At 46.9% G+C, this 24,266-nt stretch overlaps 1 protein-coding gene across 6 annotated transcripts in view; it reads right to left on the bottom strand.

Moving 5' to 3' along the window:
• LOC120380998 (translocating chain-associated membrane protein 1-like) overlaps positions 1-24,266 on the bottom strand; it is a 64,267-nt gene that overhangs the window by 32,084 nt on the left and 7,917 nt on the right. For all 6 annotated transcript variants that reach the window (XM_039498996.1, XM_039498998.1, XM_039498994.1 and 3 more), the window contains exon 2: positions 10,596-10,656. In XM_039498996.1, coding sequence (XP_039354930.1) covers positions 10,596-10,656 — 61 coding nt within the window. The remainder of the gene's footprint in view (positions 1-10,595; positions 10,657-24,266) is intronic.

The following is a 24,266-nucleotide window of genomic DNA, read 5'->3' as shown; positions in this document are numbered from 1 at the left end:
CATAATGATAGTGATGTCCAGTGATGAGGAATATGAGGAACTTCCTATGGCCTGGGAAGATTGCCACATGACAGCAAGCATCATGGAGATTAACAGCAGCAAATCAGTCACTGTGATTCAGAGTGGGAAGAATGGCATCCAGGGTAATCATGCAGAATCTCATGTACTTGCTTATGTTTGTGGAGAGCATGGAGATTGAGGATAGGTCTCATTCCTCCCTTGAATCTGGGGGATCAGGAAGTACTGGGAATAAAACTCCTTTCACAAAAATAAGGAACCTCCTCTATAGCACCTAGAGTACACAAGGTTTTTACCTGCTGTAACAGCAGTGACTCATGATAGGGGTCCCTCAAGAGAATCGGAGGGTGAAATGTATAGGAACTAATGGCATCACCCAATCCCACAGTGTTTAAGACCCATCTGTCCATATTTGTTGTTTCCCAAGTGAGATAGCCTATCCCCAAATATCTGGAGCATGGGTTTGACATGGACAACTGTGGTGCTGCTCTCGAATGCCACTCAAATAGATTGTCTAGCTGAAGAAGGAAGAGGACAGGCCAGTTGACTAAAACTAGACTGGGAAGGTTTCCTCCTCCATGATTTGTGCCCCCTTCTAAGGAAATCTGGCTGCCTCATGGAGGAGGAAGACTGATGGATATACTCCTCCTCCACCCCTCTCTCTCACTGAAAGTAAACAGCAGCTGTTTTTTTCTCACAGACCAGATAAGCAGCCGCTCCCGAAACAGACCCCCATGCCCCGCCCCCATGGCACTGCCTCTCTTCAAGCAAACATTACCTGTGGGCATTCCAAAGGGAGCCCCCCCGCCTGCCTCTACTCATTCAAAGCAAACAGTATCTGTGTTTGTTTTTTTGATAAACAGCTCCCAGAGCTCACAACAAAACAAAGAGAGGAACAAGAGAGGAAGCTTCACTTAAAAGGATTATGGGGAGTTTCCGGAGGTCAATCACTGCGTAATAAGGTTACTCCCCGTTTACACTGGAGCACCAGCTTCTCAGCCACTCCGCAGCAGCTGTTAATCCTCTCAGGGAGGTGGAGAACCTGCAGCGCTGTAGCCACGGAGATACAGCACTGTTTGTGCCTTGCCAGTGTGGATGGGGAGTGAGTTACAGCGCTGTGGGAGGCTTTATTGTGATGTAACTCTCAAGTGTAGCCAAGGCCTAAGTGCTGCAACTCTAACTGTGGGCAGTGAGAAGGAACTGAGAGGGGGTCAGGCAGCACCATCCTTATATAGCCATGGGAGGGATTATGAAGGGAGGAACACAAGTGCTGCCCCTACTGACACTGGTAGGCAAAATTCTCCAACTATGATGTGCTAGGCACACATGCACCTGAGCGGAATAAATGTCTTCAACCACTCAAAGAACACTGTCTTGCCTGTGCTCTCAATGCTTCTGTTACTGGCTCCCAGGCAGCATGGAGGAAAAGGAGGAAGTCTAACAAGAATGCAGAAGGGTGAGAAAGGAATGTTGGGGTGGGAATAGGAGCATTTGTGGATGTGACTGCAGAGGTCCATTGGCCATTATCTCCCTTCAGAATGAACTAATGTACTCAATGGAACAAGATCAGCTCCCAGACTAGTGCACTGGGCAGCACAGCATAGGGCAGAGGTGACCAGCCCTCTGTGGAGAAAAAAGTGGTTCAGGACTATTTAGAAAAGTTGGACAAGCACAAGTCCATGGGGCTGGATGTACTGCATCCGATGGTGCTAAAGGAGTTTGTGGATGTGACTGCAGAGCCATTGGCCATTATCTTTGAAAACTTATGGTGATCAGGGGAGGTCCCGGATGACTGGAAAAAGGCTAATGTAGTGCCCATCTTTAAAAAAGGGAAAGAAGAAGATCCGGGGAACTACAGGCCAGTCGGCCTCACCTCAATCCCTGGAAAAATCATGGAGCAGGTCCTCAAGGAATCAATTCTGAAGCACTTAGAGGAAAGGAAAGTGATCAGGAATAGTCAGCATGGATTCACGAAGGGCAAGTCATGCCTGACTAACCTAATTGCCTTCTATGACAAGATAACTGGCTCTGTGGATGAGGGGAAAGCAGTGGACGTGTTATTCCTTGACTTTAGCAAAACTTTTGATATGGTCTCCCACAGTATTCTTGCCAGCAAGTTAAAGACGTATGGGCTGGATGAATGGACTCCAAGGTGGATAGAAAGCTGGCTAGATCATCAGGCTCAACAGGTAGTGATCAATGGCTTCATGTCTAGTTGGCAGCCTCAAGCGGAGTGCCCCAAGGGTTGGTCTTGGGGTCAGTTTTGTTCAATATTTTCATTAATGATCTGGAGGATGGCATGGACTGCAACCTCAGCAAGTTTGCAGATGACACTAAAATGGGAGGAGTGGCAGATATGCTGGAGGGTAGGGATAGGATACAGAGGGACCTAGACAAATTAAGAGGATTGGGCCAAAAGAAATCTGATGAGGTTCAACAAGGACAAGTGCAGAGTCCTGCACTTAGGACAGAAGAATCCCATGCACTGCTATAGACTAGGGACCGAATGGCTAGGCAGCAGTTCTGCAGAAAAGAACCTAGGGGTTACAGTGGACGAGAAGCTGGATATGAGTCGACAGTGTGCCTTTGTTGCTAAGGTGGCTAATGGCATTTTGGGCTGTATAAGTAGGGGCACTGCCAGCAGATCGAGGGACGTGATCATTCCCCTCTATTCGACATTGGTGAGGCCTCATCTGGAGTACTGTGTCCAGTTTTGGGCCCCATACTACAAGAAGGATGTGGAAAAATTGGAAAGAGTCCAGCAGAGGTCAGCAAAAATGATTAGGGGGCTGGAGAAAAGACGGTTACTCACTGTAGTAACTGTTGTTCTTCGAGATGTGTTGCTCCTATCCATTCTAGTTAGGTGTGTGCGCACCGCGCGTGCACAGCATCTCGGAACTTTTTTACCCTAGCAACACCGGCGGGCCGGCTGGCGCCCCCTGGAGTGGCGCCGCTATGGCGCGTGTTATATACCCCAGCCGGCCCGTCCGCTCCTCAGTTCCTTCTTGCCGGCTACTCCGACAGTGGGGAAGGAGGGCGGGTCTGGAATGGATAGGAGCAACACATCTTGAAGAACAACAGTTACTACGGTGAGTAACCGTCTTTTCTTCTTCGAGTGATTGCTCCTATGCATTCCAGTTAGGTGAATCCCAAGCCTTACCTAGGCGGTGGGGTCGGAGTGAGACGTGGCAGAGTGCAGTACCGCGGAGCCGAAGGCTGCGTTGTCTCGAGACTGTTGCACCAACGCGTAGTGAGAGGCGAAGGTGTGGACCGAAGACCAGGTGGCCACTCGACAGATGTCCTGGATCGGAACATTGGCCAGGAAGGCGGCAGACGAGGCGTGTGCCCTCGTCGAGTGTGCAGTGAAGCGGCGTGGCGGCTCGCGAGCAAGCTCATAGCAGGTCCGGATACACGCAGTGACCCAGAAGGAAATCCGCTGGGAAGATATCGGCTCGCCTTTCATGCGATCAGCAACCGCTACGAACAGCTGGGGCGAACGCCGGAAGGGCTTAGTCCGCTCGATGTAGAAAGCGAGCGCTCTGCGGACGTCGAGGGTATGCAGCTGTTGCTCCCGAGGCGAGGCATGTGGCTTCGGGAAGAACACCGGGAGGAAGATCTCCTGGTTGAGATGGAAAGCTGACACTACCTTCGGGAGGAAGGCCAGATGAGGGCGAAGCTGCACCTTGTCCCCATGGAAGACGGTGTATGGCGGGCTAACCGTCAGAACGCGGAGCTCAGAAACTCGTCTCGCTGATGTAATGGTGACGAGGAAGGCCATCTTCCAGGAGAGGTAGAGCAGGGAGCACGTGGCTAAGGGCTCGAACGGAGGACCCATCAGCTTGGCCAGCACGAGGTTCAAATCCCAGGTCGGGGCAGGACGCCGCACCGGCGGTCCAGGCCCTTGAGGAAGCGGGAAACCATCTGGTTCGAGAAGATGGACCGACCTTCCACGGATGGACGAAAGGCGGACACTGCCGCCAGGTGGACTCTCAAGGAGGAGACCGCAAGACCTTGCTCCTTAAGGTACCAGAGGTAGTCCAGGATGGTAGGGACCGGGACTACGAACGGATTGAGACCTCGTTGATCACACCAGAGTGCGAATCTCTTCCATTTTGCTAGGTAAGTGGAGCGAGTGGAAGGCTTTCTGCTCTCAAGCAGGACTTGCTGAACTGCTGCAGAACAGCCCCTCTCCGCGTGGGTCAACCACTCAGGTACCAAGCTGTAAGATGGAGGGACTGCAGGTTCAGATGGCGGAGTCTGCCGACGTCCTGGGTGATGAGGTCCGGCCACAACGGAATGGGGATGGGTTCCCGAACGGAGAGCTCGAGCAGCAGGGTGTACCAGTGCTGCCTCGGCCAGGCCGGCGCTACGAGTATGATATGGGCTCTGTCCCTCCGAGGCTTCAGGAGCACTCGGTGCACGAGCGGGAACGGAGGGAAGGCGTAGAGGCGGCGATCCGTCCAGGGGTAAAGGAAGGCGTCCGACAGGGAGCCTGGCGAGCGACCCTGGTATGAGCAAAACAGGTGGCACTTCCTGTTCCCCCTGGAGGCAAATAGGTCTATTTGGGGAAACCCCCACCTCTGGAAGATTGCGTGGACGACATCTGGACGGAGGGACCACTCGTGGGAGAGGAACGACCTGCTGAGATGGTCGGCCAGCGTGTTCTGCACTCCCGGAAGAAAGGACGCTTCCAGGTGAATGGAGTGGGTCACGCAGAAGTCCCACAGGAGCATCGCCTCCTTGCAGAGGAGGGAGGATCGGGCCCCGCCCTGCTTGTTCACGTAGAACATTGCTGTTGTATTGTCCGTGAACACTGTTACACAGCGGCCTTGCAGGTGGGTGCAGAAGGTGCGACAGGCCAGACGGATCGCCCGCAGCTCGCGGATATTGATGTGCAGGGCGAGCTCCAGGGGCGACCACAGGCCTTGGGTATGAAGATCGCCCAGGTGAGCTCCCCAACCGAGCGCTGAGGCATCCGTGGTCAGAGTGGCGGACGGGCGAGGAGGGTGGAATGGGACTCCGGCACACACGACCTCCGGGTCGAGCCACCAGCTGAGGGACTCGAGGGTCGTTCTGGTGACCGTGACCACCACGTCGATGGGGTCTCGATGCGGCCGGTACACCGACGCGAGCCAAGACTGGAACGGGCGGAGGTGGAGCCGCGCGTACGCGGTGACATACGTGCATGAAGCCATGTGGCCCAGGAGGCGGAGGCAGGAGCGCACCGTCGTGGTCGGGAAGGTGACGAGATCCCGGATGATGGAGACCATCGTCTGGTGTCGAGCGTGAGGGAAACAGGCCCTGGCCACCGTGGAGTCGAGGATCGCTCCGATTAACTCCACTCGCTGTGTCGGAATCAAAGTGGACTTCTCGGCGTTGATGAGAAAACTGAGCCACTGAAAGAGAGACAGGATTTCTGTCATCTGGTCCATCACAAGTTGTCGGGACTGACCTCGAACCAGCCAGTCGTCGAGATACGGGTAGACGTGTATCTGACGACGTCGGAGGGCTGCGGCAACTACCGCCATGCATTTGGTAAATACCCTCGGGGCGGTGGAGAGTCCGAACGGCAACACGGCAAACTGGTAGTGGGTGTTGTTGACCACAAACCAGAGGTAACGACGATGGGGAGGATAGATTGCGACCTGGGAGTAGGCGTCCTTCATGTCGAGGGCGGCAAACCAATCTCCCAGATCCAGAGAGGGAATGATGGTCCCCAAGGTGACCATGCGAAACTTGGGCTTGAGCAGGTACTTGTTTAGCTCGCGGAGGTCCAGGATAGGACGTAGCCCCCCTTTCGCTTTGGGGATGAGAAAATAACGGGAATAGAATCCCCTGCCCCGCCTGTCTTGAGGTACTGCTTCTATGGCACCCACGCTCAACAGAGTCTGAACCTCTTGTAAGAGGACTTGCTCGTGAGAGGGGTCCCTGAAGAGGGACAGGGAGGGTGGGTGGGAAGGTGGGGGCGAAACAAATTGCAGGCAGTATCCCGACTGGACCGTTTGAAGCACGCAGTTGTCTGTTGTTAATTGGGACCACGCCGAAAAAAAATGGGAAAGGCGGTTGAAAAATAACGGGGAAGGATCCGGTAGGGAGAGTGATGGGCCGTCCTCGAGCGTCCCATCAAAAGGCCTGCTTGGCCCCCTGAGGGGCCTTGGAAGCGGCCTGGCCCTGGTTACGGCTGTTGCTGGAAGGACGACGGCGATTTTGGGCCTGTCGCCGGCTATTGTATGGCCAATATCGTTGCTGATAGACGGGCCGGGAGGGCTGCTGCCGGAAGGACCTGCGCTGCGTCGCCGGCGTGTGCATGCCGAGAGTACGGATTGCAATATGGCCGTCCTTCAGGGTCTGGATCCGAGAATCAGTCTTTTCGGAAAAAAGACCCTGTGTATCAAAGGGCAGGTCCTGAAGCGTGTATTGGACCTCTGGCGGCAGGGTGGAGGACTGCAGCCAGGCAATGCGCCGCATTGTCACGCCGGAGGCTAAGGTCCGAGCTCCGGAGTCCGCAGCGTCGAGGGCGGCCGTGATGGAGGACCTAGATGATCTCCTTCCCTCGTCCAACATCACCGTGAACTCTTGGTGGGAGGCTGTTGGCAGGAGCTCCGTAAATTTCGCCAGGGACGCCATGATGTCGAAGACGTACCTGGCGAGGAGGACCATCTGATTGGCGATTCGCATCTGCAGACCGCCAGCGGAATAGACCTTACGGCCTAGCTGGTCCATACGCCGCGCGTCCTTCGATTTGGGCGCAGGGGCAGGTTGGCCGTGCCTCTCCCTATCGTTGACCGATTGGACGACCACCGAGTCCGGGGTCGGGTGAGTATATAGGTACTCATAGCCCGTGGTGGGGACAGAGTATTTGCGCTCCACCCCACGGGCCGTAGGAGGGACGGACGCAGGCGTCTGCCAGAGTGTGGTGGCATTCTTTTGAATTGTCCTCACGAATGGCAGTGTGACGCGCACTGGAACCTCTGCCCCAACGACATTCGTGATGGGGTCCTCGTCCTCCTGGACCTCCGCTATCGGCAGAGCCATAGCTGTCGCCATGCGGCGAAGTAGGTCCTGGTGCGCCTTCAAGTCTATGGGCGGAGGCTCCTTGGTTGACGCTCCGGCCACCGCTTCGTCAGGCGAGGACGAGGAGGACAAGCCCTGGATGACCGCCTCCGAAGATGGATCCGCTGCCTGCTCGTCGGGAGGGTCGGGCTGCGCGTGCCCCTGGGGTTCAGGCGGTATGGAACCCGCGCCTGGTGGCGAAGGGGCTGGTCGGCTGAGTGTCGCCTCCGGTACCCTGCGCTCGGACGCCAGGGGTCTCGGGGGGAAGGGCACTCCCTGAGCCTCATACTGGGCCCAGGGAACCCAGAAGCCCCACGGCTGTGCCCCTTGAGGATGGCCCTGCGGGGTGGGCGGCAGGTGTCCGTAGCCCTCCGTCCCCGAAGCGACCGACGCGGGGCGGGATGGCCATGGAGGTGCCGAGGCGCTGACGGAGTGCGCCGCTGAATGAGGCAGTCCGTCCCCGGATGGCAGCGAAGAGCGATGCTGTTCCGCTCGGTACCGGGATGGCGACCGGGAGCGACGTCCGTCACGGTGCCGGGAGCTCGACCTGGATTGAGACCTGCGGTGCCGGGAGCGGCCGCGCGAGTCGCGGTGCCAGGAACGGTGCCGGGACAGAGACCTCCGCCGGTGCCGACGCGATGGTGACCTGGACCTCGTGCGACGCCGGGAGTACGACCGGTACCGCGATGACGAGCGGTACCGGGACTGCGACCGACGTCTCGACGGCGATCGGTACCGCGATGGCGAGCGGTGCCGAGATCGCGAGCGACGGGACGGAGATCTGGCATAGGACCGGGAACGTGACCGGGACCGGGTGTGCCGTCCATGTCGCCTGTCCAAAGACGATGGCCGGGTCATTCTGGCCGCCTTTCCCGCCGACACGACAGCCCGCACCGGCAGTGCCGGGGGCCGGAGGCTCGGTGCCTCTATGAGCTGAATCAGCTCACGCGCCGAAGAGAATGTCTCCGGCGTCGACGGCAGCCGGGGCTCAACTACGGTCGGTACCGGGGAGCGTGGCGGCGCCGGACTCGACGGGCCTTGCGGCGCCGGAGTCAAAGGTCCGGTGCACGACTCGTGCACGGTCACCGCGGGGGCCGCAGGTGGCGCAACCATTTTCGCCGAGTCCTCAGCGCGTGCCTGAGCAAGCGCCTTCGCCAGCTTATGTCTCTATGAAGGCGAAAGCGAGCGGTGCTGGGACTTCGTAGCCGCTTTCTGAGGCTGCGGTGCCGCGAAGCCTGAGCGGCTCGGTGCCGCCGGTGCGCTCTGCACCGAGGAAGCTCGCGGTGCCGGCGCGGACGGTGCCGGGGGCTGGAGCGACGCTTCCATCAGGACCTGCTTTAAGCGGATATCCCGCTCTTTTCGAGTTCGCGGTTTGAAGGTGGAACAAAGCGAACACTTATCTGTTCTATGTCCTTTGCCCCGGCAACGAAGGCAGGCGTCGTGCGGGTCTCCGACAGGCATAGGCCTCTGGCACGCTGCGCAGGGCTTAAAGCCCGCTGCCTTGGGCATGAGCCCGCACCGGGGGAGGCAAAGGGGGAAACCCCCCCCTTTTACCTTATCTAAACACTAAGTATCTAACTAACAAACTGTAAAAACTAATCACTAAACTAACTATGTACAAACAAGAAGCGAGAGCTAGGGTTGTGGAGGACAAAGAGCACTCCACAGTTCCAACTGGCCGTCACGGGCGGTAAGAAGGAACTGAGGAGCGGACAGGCCGGCTGGGGTATATAACACGCGCCATAGCGGCGCCACTCCAGGGGGCGCCAGCCGGCCCGCCGGTGTTGCTAGGGTAAAAAAGTTCCGAGATGCCGTGCACGCGCAGCGCGCATACACCTAACTGGAATGCATAGGAGCAATCACTCGAAGAACAACATGACTTATGAGGAGAGGCTGAGGGAACTGGGATTGTTTAGTCTGCAGAAGAAAAGAATGAGGAGGGATTTGATAGCTTCTTTCAACTACCTGAAAGGGGGTTCCAAAGAGGATGGATCTAGACTGTTCTCAGTGGTACCAGACGACAGAACAAGGAGTAATGGTCTCAAGTTGCAGTGGGGGAGGTTTAGGTTGGATATTAGGAAAAACTTTTTCACTAGGAGGGTGGTGAAGCACTGGAATGGGTTACCTAGGGAGGTGGTGGAATCTCCTTCCTTAGTGGTTTTTAAGGTCAGGCTTGACAAAGCTCTGGCTGGGATGATTTAGTTGGGGATTGGTCCTGCTTTGAGCAGGGGGTCGGACTAGATGACTTCCTGAGGTCCCTTCCAACCCTGATATTCTATGAATATGGAATTAAACCCAAGACTTGAGTCTCTATGTTCCTCTGCTCTTTGCCCCATTGATAAACTGTGTGTCTCATCCTCTGCTAGCAGCTGGTCCACACGGAGATAACAGCCTCTTACTAGTACCAGTTACTCTGTTAGTTCGAGTAGTGGACATCTGTACTGTGATTGTAAATGTCTGAGCCTTGTTGGTGACAAACTAGGGTCAAATTCTGCTTTTTCAGTGTTGTGGGGTTGTTGGATTATTTTATTTATTTATTACACACAAAATACACTATGCTGAAGGAATGTTAAGATTGCAAAGTTAAGTACTGAAGAGTTACAGTGTCAGAATTAAGGGTGCCTATAAAACCTTAATTCAACCTCCTGCTGTGTATACATTATAATATAGTCTTTAATTACATGACCATATGCTATTTTTTCCCACAGCACGTCTGCCTCTGTCAGTGCAGAGGAAGGACAGTGCTCTAGGAATGAATCAGAGTTGTACAGTGTATGAGGCTGTTGTCAGTAGGACTGTTACCTCATCTGTTGCAGGAGTTGGAAGATGTGAAGTGTCTCATAGATATAGAGAGAGGAAAATGTGATTACAACTACAAAAATTGGTAACGAAACTCAAGGGAAGGTGTAGTTCCTGAAGTTATTTTATTTTTTAAATATATATTGATTAGATTTCAAGTCAATAGTGTCATTTTAAAATAAATGTATCTGATGGGACATAAAATGAGAAGTATGTGAGTCAGACCTTCGATATCTTACGCCATTATTTAGCATCTATCTATTTTAGATAGTTATCCATGAAGTAATGTCTGGTATTTTTAAAGACAAAAATAAATTAATCCATTTAAGAATATAAGACAATGTGAGATTAAAAATAAAAAACATTTAGGAAACCACGTTCAGAGTTACAAAATATTCTACCTGGTATGAAAAGCACCAAGTTATAAAAAGAAAGTGGAAGGCATACCATGCCTAATCAAGTCAAGCTTTGGTGCAATAGCAGTATTAACTATAGCCAAAAAATCAAAGTGGTAATTGCTTATCACTAGTGAAGACTTGGGAGCTTAGGTGTTATAATGGTGAGAACATTAGAAATTCCCAAGACAAACAGAAATAAGAAAGATTCTCTGATATACAAGTGAAATGAATTAGAGATAAGAACATTATTATTTATAAATGGAGAACTTTTTATAATTGGGTTGTTACGCTATATAGAAATAGACGGTGGATTTGGTTTATTCTTACCAGTGGTGTAGGTAACGTTGTACTGCACAGTAATAAAGATGATGACATACTTGGCTGTGACCTGAAATTTAAAAGAGAGAGAGAGAGAAAAAAAATTGGAAAAATTGGCTACATTAAATATTCAAAATTTTAAACACACACTAAACTACAAGCATAGTAATTCAAGAGCCCCTAAACACTCCTTTTCAGATGAAGTCTATGAAGAAGAATATGAAATCAATTAAAATCAATTTTGAGGGAAGACGGTTACTTTAATGGAAACAGTTATTACTATTTAAATATATTTATGAAGCAGAAACCCTTAACATATAAAGTGAAAGTAACTGGAACTTGGCAAAGAAAGTGGGGAGGAGTCCCACTCAGCCAGTCTTGGTTAAAGACTATACTACACGCTGATAGTTGATACCATCCACCATTTATGATTTCCCACATCCACTTTTCAAATAAATCATTTAACATGTGTGTCTATGCTGTATGGTGCTATGACTTTACTTCTGTGCAGGTGGTCAGACTAGATCATCATGATAGTGCCTTCTGGCATTAAAGTCTATGAGTCTATTTTAGCTTAAGGCTCAATGTCATCCTTCTCACACCACTTTACAAAATATTTTAAATGTTTTCAGCACAGAACAGAAGGTACAGAAATTAAAATGACTTTCATTTTCTCCAAAAGTAAAAAAGATTCTTTAAATCCTATTTAACGTTAGTCAAATGAGTAAGTCGAGCAGACTTTTAAAACTAGATTTTTATACCATGCCCATCACTGCAGCATCCAAGTACCTAGGCCTCCCATAGCAAATAGATCTATCTGAATGTATGCATTCAAATTTCCAGGACATAAAGCCAGAGATGGGTACCCAGGAATCACTTATAAATTTTAATGAGAGAGACGCTCACATGCAGTTGTAACATGCACAAAGTGTAATCCACTGTACACTCTCTTTTAAACTGACCAGCGTTGGAAAGATTTATAAGGAAATATGAGTCATACCAGAAAAAGCTTTTCCCCAGGTATTATGAAATCTCTAATTTCTAGTAACATGGATATAAGGATGCACAGAAATATGTAATTATGTAAAATATACACAAACTCAACTAGCATTGAGGAAGCTGAAGTGGCATAACAAATTTTTTAAAAAGTAAACATCCAAATTTAACTAATGGGTCACAAACTGCACATCAATCCCTTGTATGAATAATTAAGTTATACTGTTTGGGGTACATACATGTGAACCTCCTATACCAGAAGGCCTATAACGTCAAGGAATTCTCTTTTAAAAAAACAGTTCTCAATGGGAAAAAGGAGTTCTGTCTTTTTTGCTTGTGAAATGACAGCTTGACTTGTCTCCCTGTTGTGGGAATGGCAGCCAAGTGTCTGCTCCCAAGACAAGAAAGAATATAATGCCATGTAGATGCAAGTGCCAACAATACCAAATGAAAAGGGAAGAGGCTAGTAGAGCCCTCCCATGCCCCTTAGCTAGGGTCACCAGATGTCCCGATTTTATAGGGACAGTCCCGATTTTGGGGTCTTTTTCTTATATAGGCTCCTATTACCTCCTATCCCCGTCCCAAATTTTCATATTTGCTATCTGGTCACCCTATCCTAAGTGAGCCAGGCTTGGGCCATGACCAAAACACCATCTGTTCCAGATCACCACATAGGCAGCCACATTGTAATTCCCAGAGGGTGGTACCTCCCCTCCACCCTCAGCAACACCAGGAGGCAACTCCTTTACAGCCAGAGGGAATACTGAAGATGTCAGAAGTTCTGACATTTGCATGTGGTTCTCTGGGGTTGGCATACTGACTGTTGGGTGGGAGAGAAGTCTGGGCACTGGGCTGGGAGCAGTGTGATGGTGCTGATGTGGCTCATCTTTCACAACCCCAATTGTAGAAGCATAACTTATGGAGGCACCAGTTATAACTCCATAGTTAAGAACCTTCATTATTGGCATTTACCAATTTCCCCCCAAAAATTCCTTGTTTTTTGGAAAAAACAACATTTGGGTTTTACCAATTTTCACCCAAATGTTGGCCTTTTCAGAACCCAAGATAAAAACAATTTTTTAAACAGGGAAAGCAGATAGGTTGCGCTGAATGGCTAGCAGAATCAGGAAGGGTCTCTGTCTGGCAGAGGGTGTCAGTATTTACAGGCTGCAGCCTTCCATTTCTCTGTGGACTTTGGCCCTCCAGTGTGCCCTCAACCCCCATTTGCTTTCTCTGCTTAGTGGTAGCACGAGATGAATAGGGAGCCTTGTCCCAGCAGCAAAGATTACAGGCTTGCAGGGAATGGAAGGCTGCATTCTGTGAGTACTGCCCCACTACTGGACAAATCCCCCTGCGGCCTCGTTTGCTTCCTCAGTACAGAGGGAATAAAGAAGGCAGGGAGCCAGGTCTCAGCAGTTAAGACACCTCTGACCACTGCGGGGTGGGGGGAGGCTTCTTTAACTGCCACTTGGCCTTCATTTTCAGTTTTTACCAATTTTCCCCCAGTTTTTAAATAAAACCCAATAAATTCCTGGGAAATAATTAAAAACCAGTAACAAAGAGCCGTATCCATAGTTGAGAGTGTTAAGTTTTGCACTTAATGCACAGATTCAGCCTTTTAGGTATGAGTGTGTGAGATATGGCTTATCCTTCCCAAAGTTATAGCACTTAGAGTGGAATCCACAAAGCAACTTAGGCTCCTGACTTCAATGGAAGTTAGGATCCTAAGTTGTTTTGTGGGTTCAACTCTTAAGGCCTGTCTACACTTTGAAGTACTACAGTGTGTGACAAAGTTCCTCCTCTGCCTTGGTGGGTTCTGTACTTTCTGGCCAATTTGTTCGCCTCAGAGGTTCACGACAGTCCTCAGTTTGGCTCCTTCTGTTAGTGGCACTAACCTGCCATTCACTTGGCTAACCTCATCACTGGCCAGCATTGGGAAAAGGAGAACAATCCCTGCAGTCTCTGCTGGCCCACTTAATGGGTTGGGGGACAGGCCAGAGAACTTCCCCTCTGGTGGGACCCACAGTCCAGATCAACTCCTCTTATATCAAATAGGGAGTTGAGGGGATGGGGGGAACCCAGGCCCGCCCTCTACTCCAGGTTCCAGCCCAGGGCCCTGTGGATTGCAGTTGTCTATAGTGTCTCCTGTAACAGCTGTGTGACAGCTACAACTCCCTGGGCTACTTCCCCACAGCCTCCTCCAAACACCTTCTTTATCCTCACCACAGGACCTTCCTCCTGATGTCTGGTAATGCTTGTACTTTGCAGTCCCCCATCAGTACACCTACGCACTCTCAGCTTCTTGCACCTCTTACTCCCAGCTCCTCACACACACCCCTCACTGACTGAAGTGAGGTCCTTTTTAAACCAGGTGCCCTGATTAGCCTGCCTGTCTTAATTGATTCTAGCAGCTTCTTAATTGGCTCCAGGTGTCCTAATTATCCTGTCTGCCTTAATTTGTTCCAGCAAGTTACTGATTGTTCTGGAATTGCCTGTTACCTTACCCAGGGAAAAGAGCCCTGCTTAACCTGGGGCTAATATATCTGCCTTCTATCACTCTCCTGTAGCCAGGGCTGGCTTCAGGCACCAGCGTAGGAAGCAGGTGCTTGAGGTGGACAATTCAAAGGGGCGGCACTCCGTCCGGTATTGGGGCAACATGTCCGGGTCTTCGGAGGCAATTCAGCAGTGGGTCTCTCATCCCCTCTATTCCCCTTTGAGCCACCCCCAAATTGCCGCCAAAGAGGAAGAGAGGGAGGACCCACCACTGAAGTGCCACCAAAGAAGCGGTGCGATTGAGCTGCTGCCAAAGTGCTGCCGCTCGTCTTTTTTTTTTTTTTTTGCCAGCAGAAAAGCTGGAGTCGGCCCTGCCTGTAGCCATCTGGCCTGACCCTGTCACAAGTGGCGCTACTATAGCACTTCAGTAAAGACACTACCTATGCCAACAGGAGGACTTCTCCGGTCAGCGTAGGTAATCCACCTCCCCAAGAGGCGGTAGCTAGGTCCCGTCAACCTACTGCTGTCTAAGCCAGAGGTTAGGTCAGTTTAACTGCATTGCTCAGGGGTGTGGATTTTTCACATCCCTGAGTGACATAGTTATAGTGATCTAATTTCTTAATGTAGACCAGGCCTTGATCTTTTTGTACAGAAAAAAAATTGTCTGAGAACTTACAAGTAAATTGGTTAGAATTAAAAAGTTTTCAAATGGGTTCCTTAAGAAATTTAGCATCATCTGCCAAACCATTCCAAATCCACAGCCGCTGCAAAATGATTTAATTGCAGGTACTGTCTATTTACACTAACAACTGTTCAGTAATGAAACTTTGGGTAGATCTGGTGAAATGTATAGTTTTTTAAAGGATTTAGGAATAGCAGTCATTTTTTTCCTTGTTTGTAACTAGAAATTTTTCCTTCAACAGGAACTGAAGAATAGTGTTCTTGAGAAAGCCTCAGAGAATTTACCTCTTTCAAAATGGCTGCCATCTCATACTGTCCGCAAAAGGGACTGAGGCCACAGGCTTTCCTTAGTAAAGATGTCAACTGACTATTTATCTACTCTTTTTTGCCTTCTGACTTCATAAGAGAATTCTATCTTCTCTGAATGTAACCTGTCTTCACTCTTTGCCCTTCAGGCAAGAGATTATCTTTTTCTTTCTTTGCAGCACACCCTGCACAATAGGACTGCTGTCCTCTTAATTTGAACCTTCATAATATAAATATTTACTACTGTTAAGTGCAGCCAGTGTCCTCAGCTCCATTACGAACAAATGGTGATGGAAGGTATAAGTTTCTCTGAAGGAGATTTTATGTGCCAGCCTATGTTGAAGGATAAAACTTTTGGTTATAAAGAATATTGGCAAAAAAGGAGAAAAACAAACAAAAAACCTCCACACTTTAATTTTAAAAGTTTCTTTAAAAAAACAAACAAACAAAACAACTTGCTGCACCATATCTACACAAACAGGTGGAGTAGGAGCAGGAAACTGGGGTGTGCGCACACAGGAAGTGTAATGAAGGATGTTGACAGCAGGAGTGAGTGAGGGAAGAAAAGAATGGTTACTTACCCTACGGAAATTGTGGGTTTTTGAGACATTATAGTTAGTATGGATCCCATTGAAAGTGTCCATGTGCCTAGTGTGCGAGATCAGACACTTTTCAATAGCAATGTCTGTCAAGGCCACACATGCAGCCTGTGCCTCCCCATACTTCTGTATGAGGGCATAAAAGGCTGCGACCCTCCTTCAGTACCCTTATAATTCAAAGCCCATGTTGCAAAGAACTTCAAAAAGCAGGGGGATGGGGTGGGGAGTCATGGGAGCCACATTGACTACATCATCTCAAAAAACAAAAAAACTCATCACACAGTTACCACAGAGAAGTAACTTCATTCTTCTTTTTGTGTCAGTTTGGATCCCACAGTAGGTGACTGGTAAGCAGTATCCCCCCCGGATGCTGGAAATGAGGACATCAGTCAAATAATAATTGGAGTTGTTCCAAATCTGGCATCAGACAACCACTGTATCAAGGACATAAATGACAAGTCAGTGGGCTATTCCCTGTTGCTGCTTCACATATATATCTTAGATATTGGCATATTTCTGAAGCAGGCTGAAGATGATGCAAGTGCCATGGAGCAGTCTGCTCCAACATTTGATGAAGAATATCAATATGTTGAATGCAAGACTAAGTACAACTGTATTGGCGCATAACCTGCTGATATTGCTGCAAGATGAATTTTGCAAGAACTAAATGCTTATAGTTGAGGATCTGTGGTACGAGAGTCTCAACTTGGTCCAGATTATGTCAGCCTATCAATATGAAGAACCATTTCCATTGAAGTAGTTTTTCCTACTAGTGGCTTTCTGCTCAGTATGTGGTTTCCTTGCACTTGTCGAGAAGAGTCTTTGTCAGCCATGCTCATCCAGGCTGCCAGCTCAATAACTGCAGATTTGTGTGCAATATCTGGCCGTGGTTCTGTGAAAACATGTCCAGGCAAATCAGAAGATAGATGGGAGACCAAACTGACACGTGCAAGAGATCTGATCACCACAATTGCCTCAGCCAACAGGAAGCTGTCAGAATCAGTATGGTTTTGTCCCATCTGATTTTAGATATCTTGGAGGATCAGGAAAATCAAAGTTGTATAGGAAGGTTGGAGATCGTTGTTACAGAAAGGCATCTGGTAACTATCCTGGGCTTGTGCCTCCTCTGGAACAGATCTATTGAAGGAATTTCCCATTGGCACAATATTAGCTCTATGATGGATGTCTGCAGCGAGTGCTCATGGTTGGTTGCCGCGTGCCTGCTTGGGAAGCATGCCAGATTGTTGATAGTACCTGGAAGATGTAAGGCCAGTGAGGCTACCCTATGGTGACATCAGGGCCATGATTTGAAGGCTTCCTGGCACAGAAGGGATGATCATGCATCTCCCTGCTTATTGATGTAATGTATTGTGGACATGTGATCTGTCAACATCTGCACCATAGAGCCCTTCAGGACAGACAGCAATGCAGGACAGACAGTCAGATGGCCCTGTGCTTCAGAACATTCAAATGCAGTTTCAAATCATCCTGGGACTAGATGCCCTTCATCTGTAGATGGTCCAGGTGGGCACCCGTACCTGCCCCAATGCACCCATGAGGAGAGTCACAGAAGGGGGTCAACCACAAGATAACTCTATTTCATAAATTCTTTGGGTCCAGCCACCAAGCGAATTATTGCAGAACCTGGGGTGGAACCCTGACTCATTTGACCACATGATGCTTGGACCAGGAGTACACAGATCTCAAGCAACAAGAGGGAACTGAGAGAGGGTTGGCATTGCCCCATCCTTTATGCCCATGTACTAGAACATGAGGCGACACAAAGGCATTTTTGCGGCCAGGATAGACATTGCTTTCCAAAAATATCCGGTCACACATGACTGAGATTCCATGTGCTCCTTAAGTGGGATTCACACTGACAGCTACTTAGAGAAGAACTTAAATGTACGACTCTGGTTTCTTAATGTTTCTCTGGTGACACAAAGCAGCTGTAAACCCAGTTTAAACTAACACTTATGCTCTGGCAGTCTGGCACTGCCCCAGAGTGGTGCAAAGCACTCACAGTGTACTGGTGAATATAGCCCTAAAAAAAAGTTGATACTATGTATCTTCAAATCATTAGGAGAGTCACACTGTAGTATTTTCTTTAGGTTTCTTTTTTAGTATTCACCTATAATTTTTTTTAAGAGCTTAAAAGTTTAAAAAAATCTTAGACAAAAACTGTAAAAGAAGTATAATATGTCAAGATATGCAAATATGTTCTTAGAGCACCAAACAATATTAATTCTTACCTGCAGTGACACCACTATGGAAAAAAATGTCTTTAGAAATCAGTTTAATCTAATCTAGGACCACAAACATTAGAATGCATTACAGTACTCATAAATGAATTCCTCATCATTACCGGTAAACATTAAGATAGTTTACATGCCTGAATCGTGTGTTTCCGTGCCTTATGTTTGGATTTCTTTTAAGTTTAAACTTACCACGGAATTTGTGGGCTTGTAATTATCTCAAAAATAAGCATTACAACATCCCTGTTATGGTTTTGCCCTGAATTAAGAGATATTGTTAAAACAGAGTTAAGGTTGAGAGTACATGTTTGTCTCAGAATTATTCATTTAGATTTATAATAAAAAAGAGGGCTTATCTTGGACTCGACGTGTCTCCATGATCATTTTAGAAAGATACAGTGCACAAGCCTTCCCAAATTAAAAAAAGCAGCAGCCAACAAAAACTATCAAGTCAGTCAACACCGTGATACTATTCTGCTATGTCCACCAAGTGGCCAATGGACTTTGACTTCATGTACAAGCAGGAATCTAACCCAGCAGAGCTCACCCCAGCATTCCAGCACAAGAGGCCTCAGAACAAGAGCTGCTTTGACAGTGAAAAAATATCAGGTGGCAGTCATCTAGAAGTTTGCAGTCCCACACTGCAAACAGTCAGTTCAAGGTTGGAAAATCCATGATGGAGACAGTTTTCATATGAAGGTGCAAGAATATTAAGCATCTCCTGCTGCACAGGACTGAGACTCAGGGCACTGCCCAAGAAATAGAGGGATTTCAAGCAAGGGGCTTCCTGAACTGAGGTGGGGTGATTGATGGGATGTGTATCCTGATTCTGACCTTGGCACTAAGAACGTGAAGAGAAAGGGTTACTCTTCATTGCTTATACAATCACAGCTGGATCACCAGGGACATTTTTCTGACATTGGCTGGTCAGGGAAGAGCATATTTAGACATACAAGATTTTTGCAAAAGATGAGGCAGGGACATTCTTCCCTTACTGGCATATTCACATTGATGGCTTGAAATGCCAGTAATGATTCCAGTGGACCCGGCCCATCCTTTGTTTCCCTGGCTCACTAAACCTTACACTGGACACCCAAACAGCAGCAGGATGATTGCTGAATGTGCAAAGGATACTGACAATGCCTCATAACTAAGCTGGAGCTCAGCCAGGCAACTATTTTTGTGTATTACACATTTGTGAAAGCAAAGGAGGAAACATTCCCAGAAGGATGGAGGAGTGAAATGGAAAGACTATTTTGAAGAGCCAGACATAAGGGCAGTTACCAGAGCCTACAAAGGAGCTAGACAGCTCAGGAAGGCCTTAAAAGAGTGTGCCATGGTATTGCAGTGGGCCATAGTATAGCAGTGTGCTGCTTTTGTGTACTTTGTACATTTGGCTTCAGTGGCGATATTTATAAATGCCTGCTGTGAATCTGGTGAGAGGGGAGTAGTGTTTTGGTGTATGTCATTTCTGCTTGGAGACACCAATAAAAATACTGTTTATTTTTAAAAAAAGATTAAGTACAAAAACAAACAGTAAACTCAAATAAAACCTTTATTACATGTATTAAAGCAAAGTGGTAATCAGAAGTCAATAGATAGATAGTCATAGTTTTTATTTTCCACGGGCATTCAGTAAAAGGGATAAAATTATGTCAGAGCCTTTGGAGGGGGGGGGGGCATGGGATGTGTGTATGGTCCTGTGTGTACAGAGTTGTAGATGGAGTGCACATGCTGATAGGGAGGAGGATTTGGGCATTTTGCTCCAGATTACTGTGCAACAGCTATGTTTGGTACTTGAACCGAATCATAACATTTCTTGGAATATTTCTTGGTGCACCTCTCGGTCCTTCTGCTTTTCTTCAAGCATGCAGTCCTTCCAATCCTGACACTTTTGCTTGGTCTCGATAACGCGATCTGTCCAATGCCTATTCTCCCCATCAGCAACATATGAGGACTGGTTAGGGTCAGGATCAGAGTATCTCCTAGAAAATTTCTCTTTTGTCCTCTGGAACAATCTCAATGACATCATCTATGTACAGTTCAACAAATTTTCCACAAGAGAAGAAGAGCTGTCGCCACTGCCTAGTTCTGCAAGCTAAATAAAAGTAAGCCCCCTGAGCAATGAACACTTCCTTGACAGAGCATGATGATTTGTTTTGTTGGACTGGGGAAATCAGACTTAAAACCAAATCACTGTCCTCTGCAATGTTTACATTACATGTGTACTGTACAAATGTATGCTTAAAAAGCAGGTATTCCAATTGGACAGTCACTGATTGCTTTTTATGCTCAGGTATCAGTGTTGGTATCTTTCTGTTCATTTGCAATGATTTGATATATGGTGTTTTAATAATAAAATTTCAGTCACCTTGGTGTCAAAACATGTTGGCTACTAAGTTATTAATTAAAAAAAACAACTGGCTATTGTAAAAGCCAATTCCTTTGCTCTCTGACTGTGTGCTAATGGCTGTCATTTTGAAAGGGTAGAAGAGGGCCTAGGAGGTTTTGGGCACCATGAAAGGGGATGGGGGAGGTAAGAGAAGAGCCATGCATTTAAAAAAAACAACAACAACAAAAAACACAACAATACACCTAAGCTCTTTTTCCCTTCCTACACAGGATCATCTGGGATTGTCAGGGTCTGGTCCAAGCTGGTCATTCTCTGAAGGGTCTGCATGCTCTTTCCTATTCCCCCTCTTGATGTGCCCTGCAGAGGTTTCCTCCTCTGGATCTTGAAGTGTGTGTCCACTGTCACTTTTGGGGTGATGGTGGTGTCTCTGCCACATGTGGAATACAGCTCAATGTAGAACTGGCAGATCTGTGGAGAGGTCTATGCCACCTATACAATGGAACTCATTTTAGAAGTGGCAGATCTATGGGTGGACACAATTTTTTGTGGCTCTCCCTTGCCTTGTAGTACACCTGGTGAAGGTCCTTCACCCGACATTGCTTCTTTCCCTGTGTAGCCCAGGGCTTGCTTCCCCTCTTCAATGTCTGCATGCAAATCCTTATTCCTCTGGTTGCCCTGTAGCTGGACTTGTATGGTCCCGTCTCCCTGCATGTAAAGAAGATTCAGGACCTTCTTTTCCTGAACCAGGCAGGAGAATGAGATTTAAGTGATGCTCTATCTTTGCACTAAGCCATGCTCTCTGTTCAAAAAAGGTGAGCTACTGGGTGTGCTTGCAAACGTAAGAGACCAGGAAAAAAGGTATTTCCAAAACACACTGGGAATTTTAAAGCGGTCAGGTTTCTGGTCATTGGGACTCCAGGGCAGCGAGTTCCAAATTGTTACTGGTGTGGTCCCTGTCGCAGACAGAGGGCACTGTGGGACTATTGCTGGAGAACTGCTAACTGACACAGGCAATGCAGTATCCACACTGGCATTCTGTCAGTAGAACTAGGTCTGCTGAGGACTTGTCATTTGCAGAAGTGGTTTTATTTGGTCAACAGAAAGGCTGGGTTTTGTCAATTTACATCAAATTTGGGTGTGGATGCATGCAAACCTGTAGCAAAAAAGGCAGCTTCTGTTGAGAAAAAACTTAGTCAGTTTTTGTCCTGATCTTTTTGTGGTTTAGGATAATCCAAGGCACTCTTAATGCAGAATAAAAATGGCCACATGTAGAGTAGATATTGCACTTTAATTTCACACTAATTTCTCTAAATGTCCCATGTAGACAAACCCTTAGTAACAATTCCTAAATATACATAAAATACTTCTGAATATTAGGATGCTTTTTCACTTGATAAATAATGATCAACTTTCTATAAAGGTATTTCTATCTTAAAAGGAAAATAAGTCATTAGCAGCTACTTTCAAAAATACAGATTAATCAGGAACTCTTTTTGAGTTTCTTTGCTACATTTGGTTATAAGCTATTGAGTATGTTAATACTTCAAAATTCTCAACACCAACTTCTTTCATCAATAAAGATGCAGCACTGACTGGATCCAGATAGATTCCAAGGCCAGAAGGGATCACTGTGATCATCTAGGTCTTCCCTTCTGTGTAACAAAGGCCTTTGAACTTCCCCAAAATAATTCCTAGAGCATATCTTTCAGAAAAACATCCAGTCTTGATTTTAAACTTGACAGTGAGAGAATCCACCACAACCCTTGGTAAACTGTTCCATTGGTTAAATTGTTCTCACCGTGAAAAACGTATACCTTATTTCCAGTCTGGATTTGTCTAGCTTCAACTTCCAGCCATTGGGTCATGTAATACCTTTCCCTGCTAGACTGAAGAGCCCACTATCAAATGTGTGTTAGACTTACAGACTGTAATCAAGTCACCCCTTAACCTTCTCTTTGAAATAGACTCAAGGAGCTCAATCTATCACTATAAGGCATGTTTTCTAATCCTTTAATCATTCTTGTGGCCCTTCTCGGAGCCTTCTCCAATTTATCAACATCCTTCTTGAATTGTTGACAACAGAACTGGACACAGTATTCCAGCAGCAATAACATCCTCTGTGCCAAATATAGAGGTAAAATAGCCTCTCTACTCCTACACGAAAATTCCCTGTTTATGCATTCCAGGATGGCACTAGATCTTTTGGCCACAGCATTTCACCAGGCACTTATGTGCAGCTGATTATCGACTACCACTATGACTATGACTTTTTTAGAGTCACTGCTTCCCAGGATAGAGTTCCCCCATGATGGAAGTATGGCCTACGTTCTTTATTCCTAGATGTATACCTTTACTTTTAGCCATATTAAAATGCATATTAGTTGTTTGTTCCCAGTTTACCAAGCAATCCAGATCGCTCTGAATCATTATCACTCTTCTCTTCATTATTTACAACTCCCCACAATTTTGGGGTCATCTGCAAATTTTATCAGTAATAATTTTATATTTTCTTCCAGATCACTGACAAATATCATAGGGCCAAGAACCAATCCACGTGGGATGCTACTAGAAACAAAACCACTTGATAATGATTTCCCATTTACAATTATATTTTGAGACCCATCAGTTAGCCAATTTTTAAGTGCCATGTTAATTTTATATTGTTTTGGTTTTTTTTATATCAAAATGTCACGCAGTACCAAATCAAGCACCTTACAGAAGTCAAACTATATTACATCAGACACTGTTATCTTTAATCAACCAAACTTATAATCTCATAAAAAAAGCTATCAAGTTAGTCTGACAGGATCTATTTGCCTTAAACTCTTGCTGATTTGCATTAATTACCCTCCTTTAATTCTTTATTAATCGTTTCTTATATGGGCTGCTCCATTATCTTGCCCTGGATAATGTCAGGCTGACAGGTCCATAATTACACGGGTCATCCCATTTACCCTTTTTAAGAACTGGCACATTTTCAGAAGATTGGAAGACTGCTACTTTCCCAATGCTCTAAGATTTATTGAAAAAAAATGAACCTTAACAGTCCAGTGAGCTCCTCCGCCAGCTCTTTTAAAACTCTTGGATCCAAGTTATCTGGACATCCTGATTTAAAAAAAAAAGTCTAACATTAGCAGCTTTTGTTTAACATCCGTCAGAGTTACTCATGGAATGGAAAGAGTATATCATCACCATATGATGAGACTATATCATCTGTTTTTCCCCCCAAAATACATAAAAATATTTGAGTGCTTTGTTTTTTCTACATTATTATTGATAATGCTATCATTTCCAAGTAGGAATTCTACAACTAGTAATCCATCTAGAATCCTAGAACTATACCCTGTTTTAGTGGAAAGGACCGTAACCTATGTGAGAAGTGGAAAATGTGAACAAACCACAACAAAGTATTTGTTGAAGTTCTCATGATCATTCCAATCCAGCAGAAAAGGGAAGATAATACAGTTACAGTAGGAAATCTTAGCTAAAGAAGAACTTGATAGAGTACTGTTCTGATGTTTAATAGAACTATCCTTTGACATTGCGTGAAAAGCTTTTCAAGTCTATGGCAAGAACTCCTCTCCTTAATGGTATATTTAGAACAGGATTTAGACAATAAAGCGTGTATGTGCAGCTGGAATTAACACCTAGAGTTAAGGTTACCTAATACTTCCATTACAAGACCTTATTTTGAATTTAAGCTTTCATCCAGGCATTTCCCATATCAGTCCTCTGCTCCACATTAACTTTTTTAAACAACAACAACAAAAATTATTTATGCAAAAATATTCAAGAGTTTTTCAGGATGAGGTAAGGGAAAAATATGTTGTATCCATGTTTTAAAATTCTTATGACTGTTTTGTTGAGAAGCTCTAGCACCTCCATGCTTTGAAGCAGAGACTTAACATTTGGCAATTGGACAAGACATCACATTAGTGTCAAGGATTGCCTTTTGTTATCCTCATCAAAATCCACCCAAATATGGCCAAGTTAAAAG

This window comes from Mauremys reevesii, linkage group 13, assembly GCF_016161935.1.
Source record: "Mauremys reevesii isolate NIE-2019 linkage group 13, ASM1616193v1, whole genome shotgun sequence".
Lineage (NCBI taxonomy): Eukaryota > Metazoa > Chordata > Testudines > Geoemydidae > Mauremys > Mauremys reevesii.
The sequence above is the reverse complement of the archived record's forward strand: the minus strand, read 5'-3'. Positions and strand labels throughout refer to the sequence as shown.